Here is a 17,551-nt window from a genome sequence, read left to right as displayed (position 1 = left end):
ACCTTGCTCCACCCGACACCTATCATCATGCTACCGTCTTTGAGGGTTCCTGTAGTTGGATGTGATCCAAAAGTTTGGGTAACTCAAGGATCCTGCCCCTCTTCTGTAGTCATCTTGACTACAACTCTGTCTCCCCACCTTTTCTCTAGAGGTGCATGAGCACTCATGGCACAATCGTCATCAGTCTCGACATCCTTCTTCACCTTTGCTGGAGCAACCTTTGCGTCTGAAGCTTCTCCCTTGCCTTTCTTCCTGGGGCATTGAGATGTAAAATGTCCCAACTCTCCACAATTGAAGCACTTGACCTTGGAGATGTCTTTCTTCTTCCTCTTTTGAACCCCCTGCTGTCCCGCAGATGCTAGAGCTGCATCCTCCTCCTCCTCCTTGATTCGAACTCCTTTCCCGCTTCTCCCCGCCTTGGTCATTCTCCTGAGCTCTTCTTGTCGAAGAGCTGCCCACATCTCCTCCCAATTGGGGAGAGTTGCTCTGCCCAAGATGCTTTGGACAAATGCCTCCTACTCCTCAAAGACTGCATTCAGGGTAGTCCTGACCATGAACTCGGGATCCAGTGTAGACCCCACGGAAGTAAGCTGGTCGTGAATCCCTTGCAACCTGAGAAGGAAGGGATCTATCTCCTCTTCTTTCTACATCTGATGTGACCTCAGCTGATTTTCCAATAACATCTTCCGCTGCACGGAAGAGCCTTGGTATAAGGTGGCCAAGGTCTGCCACATCTCCCTTGCCGTGTTCTTCTCAGCAATATGTGGTATGACATGATCCTTGACCCCATCTAGGATCATGCATTTCGTCTTCGCCTGGGCCTCCTCATACTTCTCATTTGCATCAGGGTCAACTGGGACATCTACGGTTCTCAAGGCATAGTCCTTGATGCGTTGTTTATCCAAGATTGCTAGGATCCTGACCTTCTAGATGACAAAATTGGAAGCCTTGTCCAATCTATCCTGATCCCTCATTTCGTTCACTGCCATCTCTGCTCCTCTTCTCTAGACTCCCTCTGAGTCTTGATTTCCCTCTTGGAAATCCTTCGGCTAGCTGTCGAATCACTCCTCTCCAATCCTCCTTTGTCGTTGCAACTCAGATCTAGATTTCTTGGTTAGAAATCTGTCGAGGTAGTGCTTCCCTCTACCTTGGCTCAGTCTCCTTAGACACTGTTTTGCAATGACAGACACAACGTCCAACCAACTCCTCAAATCAAAATCTGCACAACTCCCTTAGCCCTGGCAACTCGAAGAGTCTGAGCCCTTCCGGCTCTGCGCAATCATAGTGAGAACTGGATCAACTCCTCCTAGCCACTGCGTCAATCCTTCTTGGCTGAGAAAGATGACTTGGCACTGCGTAGGCCTGATCTGCCCCCCCTCTGCCTCTTTGCTGGCCTGGACTGTTGATGCAGCTACTGTGTGGGCTCCTCCCATCTACTGCGTCTTCCTCTCCTGGTAGAATGTTGATGCAGGCACTACGTGAGCCTCTGCGTCACCTTCTCTGCACTGCGTCACCCTTCCTTCTGCGTCTCTGGCTCTGGAACAACGTCGTCTCTCGGGAGAGTTGCTTCTCTGCTGCAAACTCTCAGATTTCTCGGCTGGTGCCTTTAGTCTCCTATGATCTGCAATCGCTCCGATACCATGTGAAAATTCCTGAATCTAACACATTAGAAAACCCTACTGCAATTTCTAGTTTACTATCTCCTACTTGTTCTTTACATTAACAAGTTATTTAATTGCATAAACATCGAAGTAAACACAAATGTAGCCTTCACAGATATATAGATCATGCACTGAAGTAAACAGAAACAATAACACAAGGGACACCGTTATTTTTGGACAATCGTCCCTGGAAAAACCCAATTCGAGAAAACCGGTGCAACATATAGAGGGTTTTGTTATTAAGCAGATTTCTGAATACAAGTAGGGTGCCAGAAATGGCTCACCCTTCAAAGAATATCCTTGGCAGTAGTACCTCTCTCCGGAGACAGATATTCCGGCAAATCAACAATCGGATGATCAACCCCACAGTGACTTTGACTGTTTCTTGTGTTGGATAGCGAAAGTTGCTCCAAGCACTACTCTGGAATTGCGTCACCCTCTCTGGAACTGCGTCACCCTCTCCCGGCTCAGGATCTGCTGATATCTCCCAGCGCTGCCTCTAAAGCCCTCTGCGTCCTTTGCGTCAGCCTCTACTGCTTCTGCGTCAGCCTCTACAGCTTCTACGTCAGCCTCTACAACCCTTTGCGTCCTCTGCATTGGCTCCTCAGGCCTCTGCATCAACCCTTCTTGGGCTCGCACTTCCTCTTCCGGCACTTCACTGCCTCTCTGCTATGTATTCTTCATCCTTGGATAGAAATTCCTTGTTGAATTGCCCCTCACTATCACTGATCTCTAACTTGATTTCCTCAGCAAACCCAGCCCCAAAAAATCGAATTCTTAATCTCTCTTGCTGTGTCTCCAATTGACCCTCAAGCCTCCTCTTATACTTTTCCTGTTGACGATTCAACAGCCGAGATTAAGTCCCTAATCAACGGCTAAGATTAGAACTGGCTTGATCCTCGTCACTTAGAACTTTCTCACCCATTTTATATTAATACACATTAATATTTTAATATCTCTTCTTGTGGGTGGAATTTCTCCAAACGATTTCTGGGTGTTGTAGATCTCATGTGCCTTAGCCTCTCCACCAATTTCATGGCTAGAGCACATCCGATGCTACCAAAAAATCAACAGTGATCACCCCTACAAATGGAGGCTCCCATAAAACCATGAGTCCTCAACAGAGTCCACTTGAAGTCCTCAAATCCGATTAGGGACAAAAGTGACTTTGGTGAAATTTTCAAGAGATAGGGCATGATTCAAGCAAATAACTGGATATCGACTCAAAGACAAAGACACATGTCTAGGATACCCAATATAGGTCCTCAAATGGTTTTTACATGGCTTTTGACTTGTGACCTTGGGCTTACAATGGTGATAAATGCTGCACTGTAAAGTATATATACCCGTCTTGACAGGTGGGTAACAATGACCAGAAGCACTTAAAATCATTCTAAGATATTTTTCGATATAGAGGTTCATCATCTGCACAAAGCAATTTTTTAATTTTTCAAAAACATGAAGTTGTCATTTTTCCTTGTGATTTTGCTAGCTTTTTGAATTAGAGTAATTGTATTTTTTGTCCCAAGTTCCCTCCTATTTTGTCCTTAAACAAAATCCATTATTCCTATTCCTAAATTAACAAGATCAAGCAATTCTAAGAGTTGTCCATTTCTTTTGGATTGTAGGTTGATGCTATGGCCTTTGACAAAGTTCCTGATGTTATTGCAAATTATGACGTATGTGTAGTTCGAGGGATGAAGCTTGATGCAAATGTTATTTCTCTTGCAAGACAAATGAAGTTAATCATACAGTTTGGTGTAGGACTGGAAGGTATGCACTTTTTTGATTTGAAAATGATGGCTTTCTATATTTTACCCATTAAATGTTTCTGATTAATTCTAGACATGAAATTTCAAATGCATCTTATTTTAGCTTGTAATATCTTCTCTTTTTCATATTTAGGCAGTCAGATTCTGATACTTGTTTTCATTTTTGATAGAACTCAGCTCTTATTATGTTAGATTTGATGACATCATTTTTCTATTTGTGAGGGCTTTTTTGGTTAAGTGAATGAAACAAATATCATCATATGGAACCTTAGTCCTGAATAAACATACACATTATGGTACCAGGTGTAGATATTGAGGCTGCCACAAAATTTGGGATCAAAGTTGCAAGGATCCCTGGTAACACCTCTGGAAATTCTTTATCGTGTGCAGAACATGCAATATATTTGATCCTGGGTCTTCTTCGTGACCAGGTGGGCAAATATGAGTATTTTTTAGGTTACTTTTATGAGTTAAAATATCATTAGGTGTAACTTTACATAGAAGGTGAGATCTGACTAAACTAGTTTGTTTGCCTATTTTACAGATTCCTTTTGCTTGGAATATTCTTTTCATTATTTTTATAATAACATATTTAAAAAAAAAGAAAAGAAAATCCAGCTCCTGGCCGATCTCCATCTAAAAATTCCACATGTTTATTTAAACTGGTAGCAGCTAGTATTTAAGAGTTGATTAAACAACCAATCTGACTTCAAAACTGACAAGAAACCAGACAATGAGGCATATGCTACAACCCTTAGTACATGACAAAAACACCTTTGTAAATGGTTGATGTACATCTAGATACATGTATTTGAAACCTAGTTTTCCATAGACTAGCTAGAGTGGGTGACTAAAGCAAAGGTTAGATGAAAGTAGAAATGCTACATCTTCTCCTCCCCTGGCACAAACCTCAATAGCTTCTGTAACTTCTCTTGATCAAGCACTGATCAACTTCAACATGCTTCCTTGGCTACCAGGCAAGGCTCCAATTATGCAAATTCTTCAGATTGAGGAGTTCTTCATTTGCTAACAAACTGTCTCTAGTGACTCTTTTTTTGAGAAATATGTCATATATATAAAGAAAAATATTTACATCAGTGAGTCAAAAATTAAAATAGTGGAAGGGTATATAAAATGGAGCTTATATCATCTTCCTCAAAACCACTAAGGCAGAAATAAAATCAGAATAAGCTACTGCATCTAAAGATTTGTCATCATTTATCGGCAAGGAACCTTTGGCCAAGGATTGCATATGTACCTCATCGTGCCACATGGTACCAAAAAAACAGACAAAGAACTGACCTCATGATCAAAAAACATACAGACAAAGAACTGACCTCATGATCAAAAAACATACTGACAACAGATCTTCTAGAGGATAAATAGCATGGAGATCCTTCGGCACTGCCAAATCCCAGTGATGGAGTAATGGACCAAATATCTGCAATCACCAAATAGGGTCAGCACTAGTGAATCCTGCCCTGGAGGAGAACTGAACAGTGAATGCTCATCCTGTTTGTACTTCCAAACATTCTTCACAAACTAACAATCCCATAAAATATGCTTCACTATCTTAGATCATTGAAAATAGCGTAGAGACCATCATAAAGGCTATTCTTTGCCAACTTGGCCTTGGACGGGAGCCCCTAATAAATAATTGGCCATGCAAAAACCCACATCTCTATAGGAAAGTCAAACACACCAAGCACTATGAAGCTGGAAAATCCACTTGTCCTTTGAATCAATGGAAACCTAATGTGCATTGAGAACAGGTGCTAGCACATCATTGATGTAAAATGAAATATATCCTCTAGATTCATACTATTGTACAGGGTGACCAAAGCTCTATAACCAATACCTCCAAAATGGTTTCATCATAGCAACTTTATTTTGAAGATGTCCTCCTAATGGATGAGCCCAAAGAGCTTCTTGATACGAGGCACACGCTGGCTCGTAAGACTCAGGGGATGGGTATTGTTAATGACACCACCATGTCCTCGCTGGCTCGTACGACTCAGGGGACGGGTATTGTTAATGACACCACCGTGTCCGTGCCCCCTCTTTCTTACAGTCACCCCAATTTTTACCCTTTGGTAAGAGCTCAAGAGGAGGGCTTCTCATCTAAATTAGGCATTTTATATTAAAAGCAACCAAGATAATTGCATCCAAATCTAGTGTAAGTGCATTTTATATTAACACATCTCATGGTTTTACTTGCAATTGCTCATTTTACTACTTGTTGAATTGAATACTTTGTTTTGGCAAGCATTATTTCATCTATATTTTGCAAGTAGAATACTAATTGTTTTCCTTTTGCAAGATATCTTTGTATGCTTTGATTTGGCAATTGATCATATATATTTGAAAACATCCTTATATCTTGTATTGCTTATTTTATTTTATTGTGCCAACATTTTCTTGTTTCATTTCTAGGATTACTTGTGCTTTTATTTGAAAGCATTTCATTTATATTAAGAAAATATTTTTCTTTTTTGAGCAATACTTTAGAAGGCATTGGTCTTTCATATGCTTTTGCCTATTTCATGTGTTGATGGTTGTTAATGGTTATTTCATTATTTGCTCACATCATATTTGCTTGTAATCTTAAAAAGTAATCCATTTTACTCTAACATTCTCTCCTAAAAACCTCACATATTTAACTTAGTTTTCTTTTATTGACCACCCCCCATAGCTAGCCTAGGAGATAGTTAAACGAAGAGAGTTGGGAATAGGTGACAGCCCCTTCTCTTAGTTCCCTACCACTGACCACACCTTGTGGGGTTAAAGGTTTTTCTCAGTAACTATAGGTAGATGTAGGCGGCAGGGTCAATAGACTCAATAAATTCTTTTGACTTGTTACAAAATGCCCAATAGGGTCTAATACATATGACAATGACTCTTATGACAAAACCTAGAAGCACACAATGGGTGCTTTGACCTAGAACAAATTAAACTTGAGCATGAAACCCATGCTATAAAAATAGCAATAATATCTCTCTCTCTCTCTCTATATATATATATATATATACATATATATATATATATATATATATATATATATATATATATATATATACATCAAATACAGAAGATCAAGGGTACATAAAATATTATGAAGACCGAACCTAGTTACAAATTTGAACAATCTTTAGCGTTTTGTGCATTTTCAACCATTAAAACTATTGTTTAACATATCCCTTGTTTACCTCCTTGAACAACCTCAAATCCTTGTTGATCCTACCATTTATAGGGTGTTTTCATTGCTGCTATATTGTTTTGTATGCTCTAAATCTGCATTCCTGTAAAACCTTAACTTATAACAACATTCTTTAGTTGATGGTGGCTAGTGGGAAATCTTATTTCGACTTCTATACACCATATCTCGGCCTCTAAGGCCTTGCGAACAATTCCCTCTATCCCATAAGCTCTTTTTCCACCCGTAACCTTGATTTTATTGAATATACTTTAGGGTGTTCAGGTGCAAGTCCCTTAGCAAGCTATTTGGCTTAGATTCTTAGGTCATTTAACCTCTAAATCTTGCCGGGAAAGCCTCACTTGTGGGGATTGTTAATGCAAAATCTAGCAGACTTAGTGTGAAGTCCCACTAGGCAACCTAGGTCTCATGGTAACAAGAGATTAACCAACACTGTCACCTTTGTGGCCTTTTTCTAGCTATTTAGTGCTGAAATTAATCCTTTAAGGGATGCTTACCTATAATGATCACGAAAAAGGTTTTCAACTAAGGAGGGCTTAAAGTTGATATAAGGTCTAATGATTTGAGGAAAGGTACTTGCAGAGCCTTGAAAGGTTAAAATAAGAGTTGCCTAAAGTTCAAGTATATTTCCCTAAGACTGTTTATAATTTAGAAGAGAGCTGATATAAGTTAGGGTTTTTAAAATATGTAGATTTAAGGCACATAATGACATATAGCAGGTTTAGGGCAAACAATGTAGGTTTTATGGGTTTAACATGGATAAAACAACAATAATTTAGAACACTTCAGCCCAAGTTTATTGTTTTAACTTGCAATTAATGCTAGATTTTGCTCGGTTTAACATGGATAAAACAACAATAATTTAGAAGACTTCAGCCCAAGTTTATTGTTTTAACTTGCAATTAATGCTAGATTTTGCTCTTTTCAAGTTTATTAAATGCAATCCCTTTACTAGGGCAATAACATGTAAATATAACACCTACAAGACTAGCGCCTTGATCTAATTGTGCAATGGAGTCATTTAGGGCAAGATCTATGAAGAGGGCCTTGATGAAGAGGGTGAAAGAATGAAGATATCCACTTTGAAATCCTAGCGACTTCTTTGTGTGAGAGATTTTAAGCTCAAGAGATGCATATAACAAATTTCTCTTTAAGGATTCTTGCAAACAAATTTTACATACCATGAAAAATAAAGGTTCCAAAGAAAAATATTGCAATTTTTAATATGGCATAAATAGAAAACCCTAATTCACATAATATAGCGTCCAAGATGGAAGAAATTAGCTTGAAACTTACACCATCCCACTACAATCACTTCAATCAATGCCCAAAAAGTCTCTCCATGTAAACATCTCCCTCCAAAGACAATTCACCTTATAAAGATCATATTTTGTTCAAGTAGAAGAAGACAAATAGCTAGTGTGCACTTCTTGAGAGAAGAGAAGTGAGATGATGAATAATGAAAAGTGGCTCCTCTCTATTTATATGAGGGTAACCAAGCCACTTTTCCATAATTTTACAAGAAAATCCCTAAAAAGTTTGCGTGTTCAACTAGGTAAAATGTTGCAAGCTGACCTTGAGATAGCACAAAAAATAATAAAAATACCAAAATTGCTTACATGTGTGGGAAATAAGACTCTCTGCCACGACGTCATCCTCCAAAAATGATCAATCTCCATCAAATGTGTGTTAAATGGTCCATTAAGTGCTCCTCACTCCAAGAAATCATTAAAGTGTATGGGTACTGTTACCACACAATCTAGCAGAGGTCCTAGGAGGGGTTCCTAAGGGACAACTACTAGACCAAATGGCAACAACGGGACAACGACCCACTGTCACCTCAGTCAATGTCCCTTGCTCTTTACGGACTTTCACCTAATGGGAGGAGTCTCAGTATGGTGGAAATCACTAGAGTGATGAGGTCAATAACAATGTACAATGTGATTTCCAAAGCCCATTCAAAGGAGAGGCTCAAATAATAGGTTGCCTGTTTTAGAACAAAGAAGGGCTTTCCAAGAAAGGCTTGTGGGAAGGAGGCCTAGACTTAGGTGAAAGGATATTAAATAGAAGAGTTATGCCTAGATCAAGGTTTCCTAGAAAGGGAGAAGGAACTCTCTTAAGGTTTTGTGAAATATAGATCATATAAAGGCTGGAACCACAAGAGAGATCTAGGGGATCCAAGCGAGGCCTAGGGTTTGGGGTGATCATCAACAATATGACTAGTTCAAGCAATGATTAGAAGGAAGGGTCAAAGAAGGTGAACTTCTAACGAGTTTTCAATAGTGAATGACCCTAGAAATTCCACTAACCAAAGAAGGTGAAGAATAGAAATGATTTTGGAGATAAGGGGCTTGAGATTTCTCTCAAACTAGCCACGAGAATTGCTTGAAACTTTTGGGCACCTAGAAGAAAGGACATCGTAGTAGTGTACCAATTTACAGCTCAAGGGGATGTCTCTAATGCAATTCGTGCTAGGCCCTAGTTGGCCTCCTAGGGTTAGGGATGGAAATAGAAAAAGAGGGAGAAAAAGTTTTAAGGAAGGGTGACCACCAAGGAATTCGACTAGTGCTTGTACCATTGGGAGAATGGAGTCATGGGTGCTAATAGTAGGTTAAATTGACCTTCAAGGAGGCTAAAAGAGGAAGCCCTAACTACCCCTTTCAACAATTACCTTCATTACATTAATTAATGGAGTTTCATGGACAAATTATAACAATTTTCCACTAGGAACATTCATTTCATATCATCAATGAGTAACACATGCAAAACTTCTCAAGATCACAATTTCGCACCATATCAAGTAAATTAGGGCATAAATTTTCACTATGAGAAAGAATTCCATGCATTAGACATTTGCATAAAGATATTCAACAAGAAAAGGCACTTACTAGACAATATGAAGTATATCCATCCATCAATAACGCATTTAGAAGCTCCAAAAAGATAGCAATATATCCATACATCAAAGTGCATCCCAAAAACATCCAAATTCTCTCCAAAAATTGCAGGCCGAAATCCTCTAATGAGGCTAGCGAAAATCCCAAGTGTGATGAGGAACTACAAATGAGGTCTCATCAATATATATGAGCCTCTCACAAGTTCAAATGGTCTAATTTAGCCTAATTAGCCCCTAATTAATATTTTAATGTGCAAATAACAACTAAATTGGTGACAAACCCACCAAATAGCTCCAAAACTAAATGACAAGCCCCTTAAGAGGGCCGAAATGATAGAACAATAGCTAGTAGGGCCTTTGGAAGGCCAAATCAAGTCCCTCATGTGCTATAATGATTAGGATGGCTCCAATAACAATGATAAAGGGGGTGGCCTCTTAATCTCCAAGCAAATAACTTGTGATGCTCTCAAGTGGTTGCGAGGACACAAAGAATGGCCTCATGGGTCTCCAATGGAATCAAGCAAGCCTATGCTCTATCTATAAGGGCTGGAACAATGATGCAAGCCCTCCCTTGTCTCCCTAGGTAAGACAAAACCCCATCTGGGCCCTGGATCAAATGCCAAGTGTGTAGCTGGGCAATGTGGTCCAAGTGCATCATCATCATCGAATAACTGGGACATGAGCAAGCAATAGGTGGTGCTGACGGCTCCCATGGTGTGGCTCTTTGATATGGTGGAGGCCCATGGCTCTCAATGCTTACCCTACAAGTTCCATCATAACCTTCTGGACGGCTTGGATCTTGTATAGGGAGACCAAACCCCAAGATGAAGATCCACATGCAATCTCGTATAAGATCTAATGCGTCTCCTCCCCTTCCAGCACAATAATTCATCAGCGCAATTGAGCAAATGAACTTTACAAATCATGGAACCATGTGGGCACTTCATAGTGGCATGCCCTTCCATAATATGAGCTTTTGAATGTACAAGTGTCTCCAGGCCCAAGAAGGAGGTTAATCAAGGACCCTATTAGGTGGTTTCAACCTCTAAGGGAGTGACAGGTCCATGGTACATCCATCAGATGGCAGGTGTCATGTGAAATAATGATGGAACAAAGTGGGGCAACAGGGAAGGCTCCAAGCCACATGCCATGGTACAAGGGTAGCTATAATGAAGGAAGCCCACACTTGGGTGTATAGATGTAGGAGGGAGCAATCGTGGTACATGAGTTACCCCGACCTTTGTTTTTCCACCCTTCTTCATATGCCTTTTGCCTTTTATTGATTTTTCTTTCTTTTAATTGCTCGGGGCTCCAGGGAATGAGAGCATGATGTGAATAATATAGCAGTGGATATCCCCTTTGGGTAGGGCATTTCATCACCCAGTAGGGGTTGGGACAATCATGGGTTCATTACTGATGCAGGGGGATCACATAAGGGGATTTAGGAACTAGGGTGATGGCCATAATGCTAGAGCTCATATTTGGCTTTTGCCCACGTGCTAAATTTTTGTGTCCCGACCATCTTTTGCATTTTATGGTACATTTCTTGTTGTAAGTGGCCAAACTATGCTATTAAATTTCTTTTTAGCTGCATCAACCTCGAGGGCATCTTTCCAGGTCCGACCTAGAGTGTGGACAAGGGGAGGGGGAGGCTAACTCCTTGTGGACCCCATGGTCAAATTTGGACTTAGATGGGAAATATGTGGAAAGGGGTTAGAGTGAAGGAGAGTGATGTATGTGGTGTTAGGAAGCGGGACCACGCAACCAAAATCGGGGTTTCCCATGTAGTGCCACTCCTAAAGCTAGCAGCCAATAAAGGAGATCCCACTGGACTAGGATACGAGGCTAAACACCAAGTTGGAGAAGAGGTCAAGAGTATAGACCGAGCCCATTATTTCTGCTGAACCCCCCCACTAATCCATGTCCATACGTGTCCATGATAAGCAAGCAGAAATACCTAATTACATAATGAAAGGCCAACCTTCGGGGTTGGAAGGCCCACCTTCAAACCTAATTACATAATGAAAGGCCAACCTTCGGGGTTGGAAGGCCCACCTTCAAACATACGATCATAACAGATGGGCGAGGGCTGTGAACGTCAATTTTAGTCGAATGATCTCCTCTACTAAAGGTTGTACCAAAATGTTCCTGCACATTTGGGTTTGTCTGAGCTAATTAATGACCAATAACTAATCACCATACACCTGCAGGCAAACTACCCCTTGTTCTAATGAGAAGGATAATAAACTTTTACACGTCGATAACTTTGCAAAATTGTTTGTGCCTGCCCCTAGGCCGAGTTTGACCTGGAAGGAGTGTGTATCCAACAAGGGAAACACGAAACCACCCCCACACCTTTGCCCTTCTTTGGAGGAAGCCCCATCAAAATAGGCCCAAGGGATGCTGTGATCTGGTGTTTCTACCACTACTAGCATCAGAGGAGCAAGACCTTTTTCCTGTGGGATTCAGACAAGTCACGGGATTCCTTATGCAGATTATTTGGAGGAGTATAGAGCATTGGGATGTGAGTTCCAAGCCATTATGAGTTTCACCGACCTCTATAACTTCCAGTTAAAGAGCAAACCTAAGACAATTCAGAAGGCTATGAGTTAGAGTCACGAGCTGCAAAAGACATTGGGGAAGGTGACCATCCCTTGTTTTGATGGGTCATATAAATGCTTAGCTTGGTCATGGGTACAAAAGCTGGATACATATCTCCAGTTGCATCAAATGATGGAGGAGGAGGCCATCATGCTGACCACATTACACTTGGATGGCGAAACCCATGAGTGATGGTACCATGGGTTGGGGATAATGGGTCATAGCAGCATCAACTCATACACTGAGTTCACTGAGTGGCTCATAGAGCAATTTGGCAGGAAGGATCCAATGCTTCATTTCAGGGAGCTGGCCCAGATCAAGTAGATAAGCAGTCTAGAGGCTTACATTGTAGAGTTTTAGAGACTAACAGTTATGGTCACAAACATGTGAGAGGCTAGACTGGTGATATTATTTGTGGAGGGGTTGTTTGAACCTCTATGTGGTTGGGTCAAAGGGTTTGAACCGACCACTCTTTGTGCAACAATTAACAGAGCCAGGGACATGCAAAACGCTGTTCCTAAGAGCAGATTCCCTCTTAAGCCTTCCTTTCCCTAGAAGAGTAAAGAAGTCAAACCTTTTTAGAGGGAGGCATCGAGAAACCAAAGATGGATGAGGAGACTTGGAAGGAGCTGAGAAAGAAGAAGCTCTGATTTAGCTGTCGGGTGCCTTGGGCACTAGGGCACAAGTGTGCAGGGAAGGATAAAGTGGGAAAGGGCCATTATATAGAGGTGTATTCAGAGAGTGACAGTGATGATGATGATGAGGAGCCAACATTGGAGTAGGTATAGGGACAAATACATCAAACAGTTGTGGGTGAGACCTCTTAGGCTGGTGGGGGCAAGGCCCCTATTATTGCATCCTATGAAAAGTCCTGAGTCTAACACATCAGAAACCCCTACTGCAACTATTGGTTTACAATATCCTACTTGTTCTTTACATTAACAAGTTATTTAATTGCATAAACATCGAAGTAAACATTATTGCAGCCTTCACAAATATACAGATCAGGCACTGAAATAAATTGAGACAATAACACAAGGGACATCGTTATTTTTGGACAATCTTTCCCGGAAAAACCCAATTCGGGAAAACCTGTGCAGCAAATAGAGGGTTTGTATTATTAAGCAGATTTTGTGAATACAACTAGGGGGCCAGAAATGGCTCACCCAACAGAGAATATCCTTGGCAGTAGTACCTCTATCCGGAGACAGATATTCTGGCAAATCAACAATCGAATGATCAAATCCCACAGTGACTTGTTGGAATTTCTAAGTCTAGCTGTTAGAAACCCTTCATGTACTTTACTGATTTATTCCTACCTACTTGTTCTGTTAATTAACAAGTTATTTACCATGTAAATACTGGAAATAAATACAAGTACATGCTCAACACATTATAGATCATCAATTGAAGGAAACAGAAACAAGCACACAAGTGACACTGTTGTTTTGGACTAATGTCCCCAGAAAAACCCAATGCGGGAAAACCGGTGCAGCTATCTGAGGGTTTGATTTATTAAGCTGTTTTAGAATACAATCTGGGTGCCAAATCCGTCTCACCCAACAAAGAAAAATCTCGGCAGTAGTACCTCTCTACTCGGAAGCAGATATTCCGGCTGAAACCCGGGATAAACACTCCGGCAGCTCCACAACTCCAATTTGCCCCATGAAGCCCTAGCATCAGCCTCTAGGGACTGCGTCAGCTCTCCCGACAGTTCCGGCTTCTGCCCTCTCCGTCAGCTTTCCCAGCAGTTCCGGCTGTTCCCGGCTGTTCTCGGCAGTGTCGGCTTTTGCCCTCTGCGTCAGCGTTCCCTGTTGCTGCAGCAGTTCCCGACAGTTCTAGTTGTTCCTGGCAGTTCTAGCTTCTGCCCTCTGCGTTAGCTTTCCTTGCTGTTCCGGCAGTTCCCGACAGTTCCGGATTTTGCCCTCTGCGTCGGCTTTCCCGGCTGTCCCAACAGTTCTGGCTGTTCCCGACAGTTCCGACTTCTGGCCTCTGCGTCAACTTTCCCGGCTGTTATGGCGGTTCCGACTGTTCTGGCACAAGACTAGCTAACCTCGGCTATTTGTGCGTCCCTCTCTCTGGCTACTGCGCTGATCCTCCCGGTTCTATCTCTGCCTCTCTACTTCTGTATTCACTGCCCCTCAGCTGCAACTCTGATCACTCTCTCAACTTTCTGAGCAAACCCAACCCTAGAAAGTCGAAATCTTGATCTCTTGGTGTGTTCTCCAAGTGACCCTCAAGCCCCCTCTTATACTTTTCTTGTTGACAAATCAACGACCAAGATTAAGTCCCTAATCAATGGCTAAGATTAGATCTAGCATGATCCATGACTTTTGGACCATTCTAACACAATTTTATATTAATTCACATTAGTATTTTATTTTCCCTAAGTTTAGACTTAGGGACTCCATTAAAAAGTATTAATTATTTTAATATCTCCCAAACTGTTTAGAATCTGCCCAAACCCTTTCTGGGTATTGGAGATCTCATGTGCCTTAGCCTCTCCACAATTTTCGTGGCTAGAGCACATCCGATGCTACCCTAAATCAACATGACTCTGGCTGTTCCCTATGTTGGACAACAAAAGCTGCTCCTAGCACTGCTCTGGAACTGCGTCACTCCTTCAGGAGTTGCGTCACCCTCTCCTGGCTCAGAGTCTTCTGATTTGCTCTCAGTCTACCCCACAGAATCTCCCCAACGCTACCTTTGAGGCCCAGCGTCAGCCTCTACGGCTTCTGCGTCAGCCCTTCTAGGGCCTGCGCCGTCTCTCCCGACATTGTGCTGCCTCTCTGCTATGTATTCTTCAGCCTCGGATAAAAATCCCTTGCTGAACTGCCCCTCACTGCAACTCTGGTCACTAACTCGATTTCCTCGACAAACCTCGCCCCAGAAAATTGAATTCTTTGATCACTTGGTGTATCTCCAACTGACCCTCAAGCCTCCTCTTATACTTTTCCTGTTGAGTCTTCAACGATCGAGATTAAGTCCCTAATCAACGGCTAAGATTAGAACTGGCTTGATCCTTGTCACTTAGAACTTTCTCACCCATATTTTATTAATACACATTAATATTTTATTTTCCTAAGTTTAGACTTAGGAACCCATTAAAAATATTAATTATTTTAATAACTTTTCATCCGGGTGGAATTTGTCCAAACGATTTCTGGGTCTTGGAGATCTCATGTGCCTTAGCCTCTCCACCAGTTTTTAATGCTAGAGCACACCCGATGCTACCCAAAATCAACACGTCCATGTCAGGATTCCCTGGGTACCATACTTTCAGGGTAAAAGGGGTTCAAGCAGGACTCTTAATACAACCTCAGCACCACCTATTGGAATGGAAAGCATTGGACTATTCAATACATATTCTCGCATGGTTAGATTGATCTTATGACACTTCCCTAAGCAATTTATAGTTCTTCCATCTGCAACCATCACTTGACACTCTAGTGTCGTATATAAAAAGTAATTCAAATCCTTGGCTATCTTACAATGAATAAAATTATGGGTACTACTCGAATCAATCAACTATATTACCTTTTTCATCTTGATATATCCTTCTATCTTGAGAGTTTGAGGAGTGGTAATTCCCGCCAATGTATTACAAGATATGGTTGGATTTGTTTCTTATTTTTCAACCTTTGGGGTTGCTTCATGGTGTATATCTTCTTCTTTTAAGGTTTCTTGTTCCTTTTCTTCCCCCTCTTCACAACTATGTAAAATATTTTCTTCTTAACAAACTTATGACCTTGAGTGTCTTTGTGATCACAAAAGTAACAAAGCCCTTTTGCTCTTTTTTCCTCTAGTTGTTGTGGCGTCAACCTTGTAGGTTGTGGGAGGCCAGGAGCAGTAACAGTTCCATCTTTATAGTTGAGTGGTAGATCTCCTTGTTGCCATAATTTTGCTTTCAACAATTCTTGCCACCCTGAACACATTCTCCAATGACTTAAGTTCCCAAAGCGAGCCTCATGTTGGATGTTATCCTTAAAGTCCCTATGAAGACATGAGTCAAATGCTCGTTTGGAATATCAGTTACCTTGATATTCAATCTTTAGAAGTTCTCATTGTGCTCCACAACTGAATCCTTTTGTTTGAGATTTATCCATTGGGTAAAGAAGGTATTGCTCTTTGTATCCTCATAGTGTGCTATCAATTCCTCCATAAAAAATTGTCCAAGTGACAAGTGATTTACAAGAACAAACCTCGATAACACACAAACTGATTGGGTTCTAAATATAAAGATACAATGCACACCTTTTGTGTGTGTGTTGCACATCGTGTAGATCAAAGAACTGCTCCATTTGTAGTATTCATGTTATCGAATCTTTGCCATCAAACTTCCTCATATCGATCTTTGGAATATGGTTGGTTTTCAATCCAAAGTTGGAGTCTCTAAAATTATGATTCACATAACTTTTGTTCTCATCATGAGTTTCATGGAATACCTAGTCACCACTATGAAGCATTTCTTGTAGCAACTTTGTTAAACCTTCCTTCAAACCTTCCATGTTCCCTTTTAAACCATTCTTCAAACCTTCCATATCCCCTTTTATTTCTGCTTTTAAACCATCCATCTTAACATTCCTCATTGCTTCTAGTTCATTTTAGGTTGCTCTTTGTGACAGTTAAATTTGTTGCACTTGGTCCTGTTGAAAAGTGTAACTAGGTTCGGTCTTCACAATGACATGTAATTGTGATTTTTGTAAATGATGAAAAGAAGAAAATAAAATTATTATTGTAATGCTTGCTTCATGGGTTTCATGAGCAAAAGATTTTATTTTTAGATAGCTCCCATTGAGAGCCTTTAGGATTTGTCATTAAAGTCAAAGAGTCAATGTCATGTATGAAGAACCCTTCTTGGGGATATTACTTATGTAGATGAGTCAATAAGATTTCCTAGAAGCCCTCCAAAGACGAGCACAAGTTCTCCTCTTCAAGTCGGCCTCAAGAAATCATGTCGGCTCACCTAATTCGGAGACACAACCCTGCATAAGATCATGTCGGCTAATAAACATGGGCTGACAACTATAAATAGGCAACTCGAGCTATTCCACAGTCAGAGTTCGGATGTCTCTCTGTGATTTTGGGTGGACAGTGGCAATGAGAAGTTCGGATCACCTCTGAGATTCAGATGACCATTTCAGGAGAAAGTTTCGGTGCCATAGTTCGGTGTAGAAGGCTACAGTTCAGATGGAACTCAGATAGATAAGGGACAACGAGGATCTCTTTTGGGTTAATCACAGTGAAGAAGTACGGAGATCACTCTAGAATTTCGTATGATTACAGAGGTAAGTCTCAGATAAAGAGTGCAAAAATTGTTTCGGTGAAGGAGCTCGGTCAAGGGTACAAGATGGCAGAGACAAGCTTGGTGCTATCTCACAATGAAGGGTCTCTCTGTCTCGGTGTC

At 41.1% G+C, this 17,551-nt stretch overlaps 1 protein-coding gene across 2 annotated transcripts in view; it reads left to right on the top strand.

The window, feature by feature from the left end:
- Positions 1–17,551, top strand: part of LOC149180990 (uncharacterized) — a 388,049-nt gene that overhangs the window by 26,456 nt on the left and 344,042 nt on the right. For both annotated transcript variants that reach the window (XM_089416396.1, XM_089416397.1), the window contains exons 2-3: positions 3,290–3,434; positions 3,737–3,864. In XM_089416396.1, coding sequence (XP_089272522.1) covers positions 3,290–3,434; positions 3,737–3,864 — 273 coding nt within the window. The remainder of the gene's footprint in view (positions 1–3,289; positions 3,435–3,736; positions 3,865–17,551) is intronic.

This window comes from Pinus tabuliformis, chromosome 3_2 (genome assembly GCF_031772625.1).
Source record: "Pinus tabuliformis cultivar Carrire ecotype Pingquan chromosome 3_2, CPIR1, whole genome shotgun sequence".
In the NCBI taxonomy this organism is placed as follows: domain Eukaryota; kingdom Viridiplantae; phylum Streptophyta; class Pinopsida; order Pinales; family Pinaceae; genus Pinus; species Pinus tabuliformis.
Note: the sequence above shows the minus strand (reverse complement) of the source record. Positions and strands in the feature narration are given on the sequence as shown.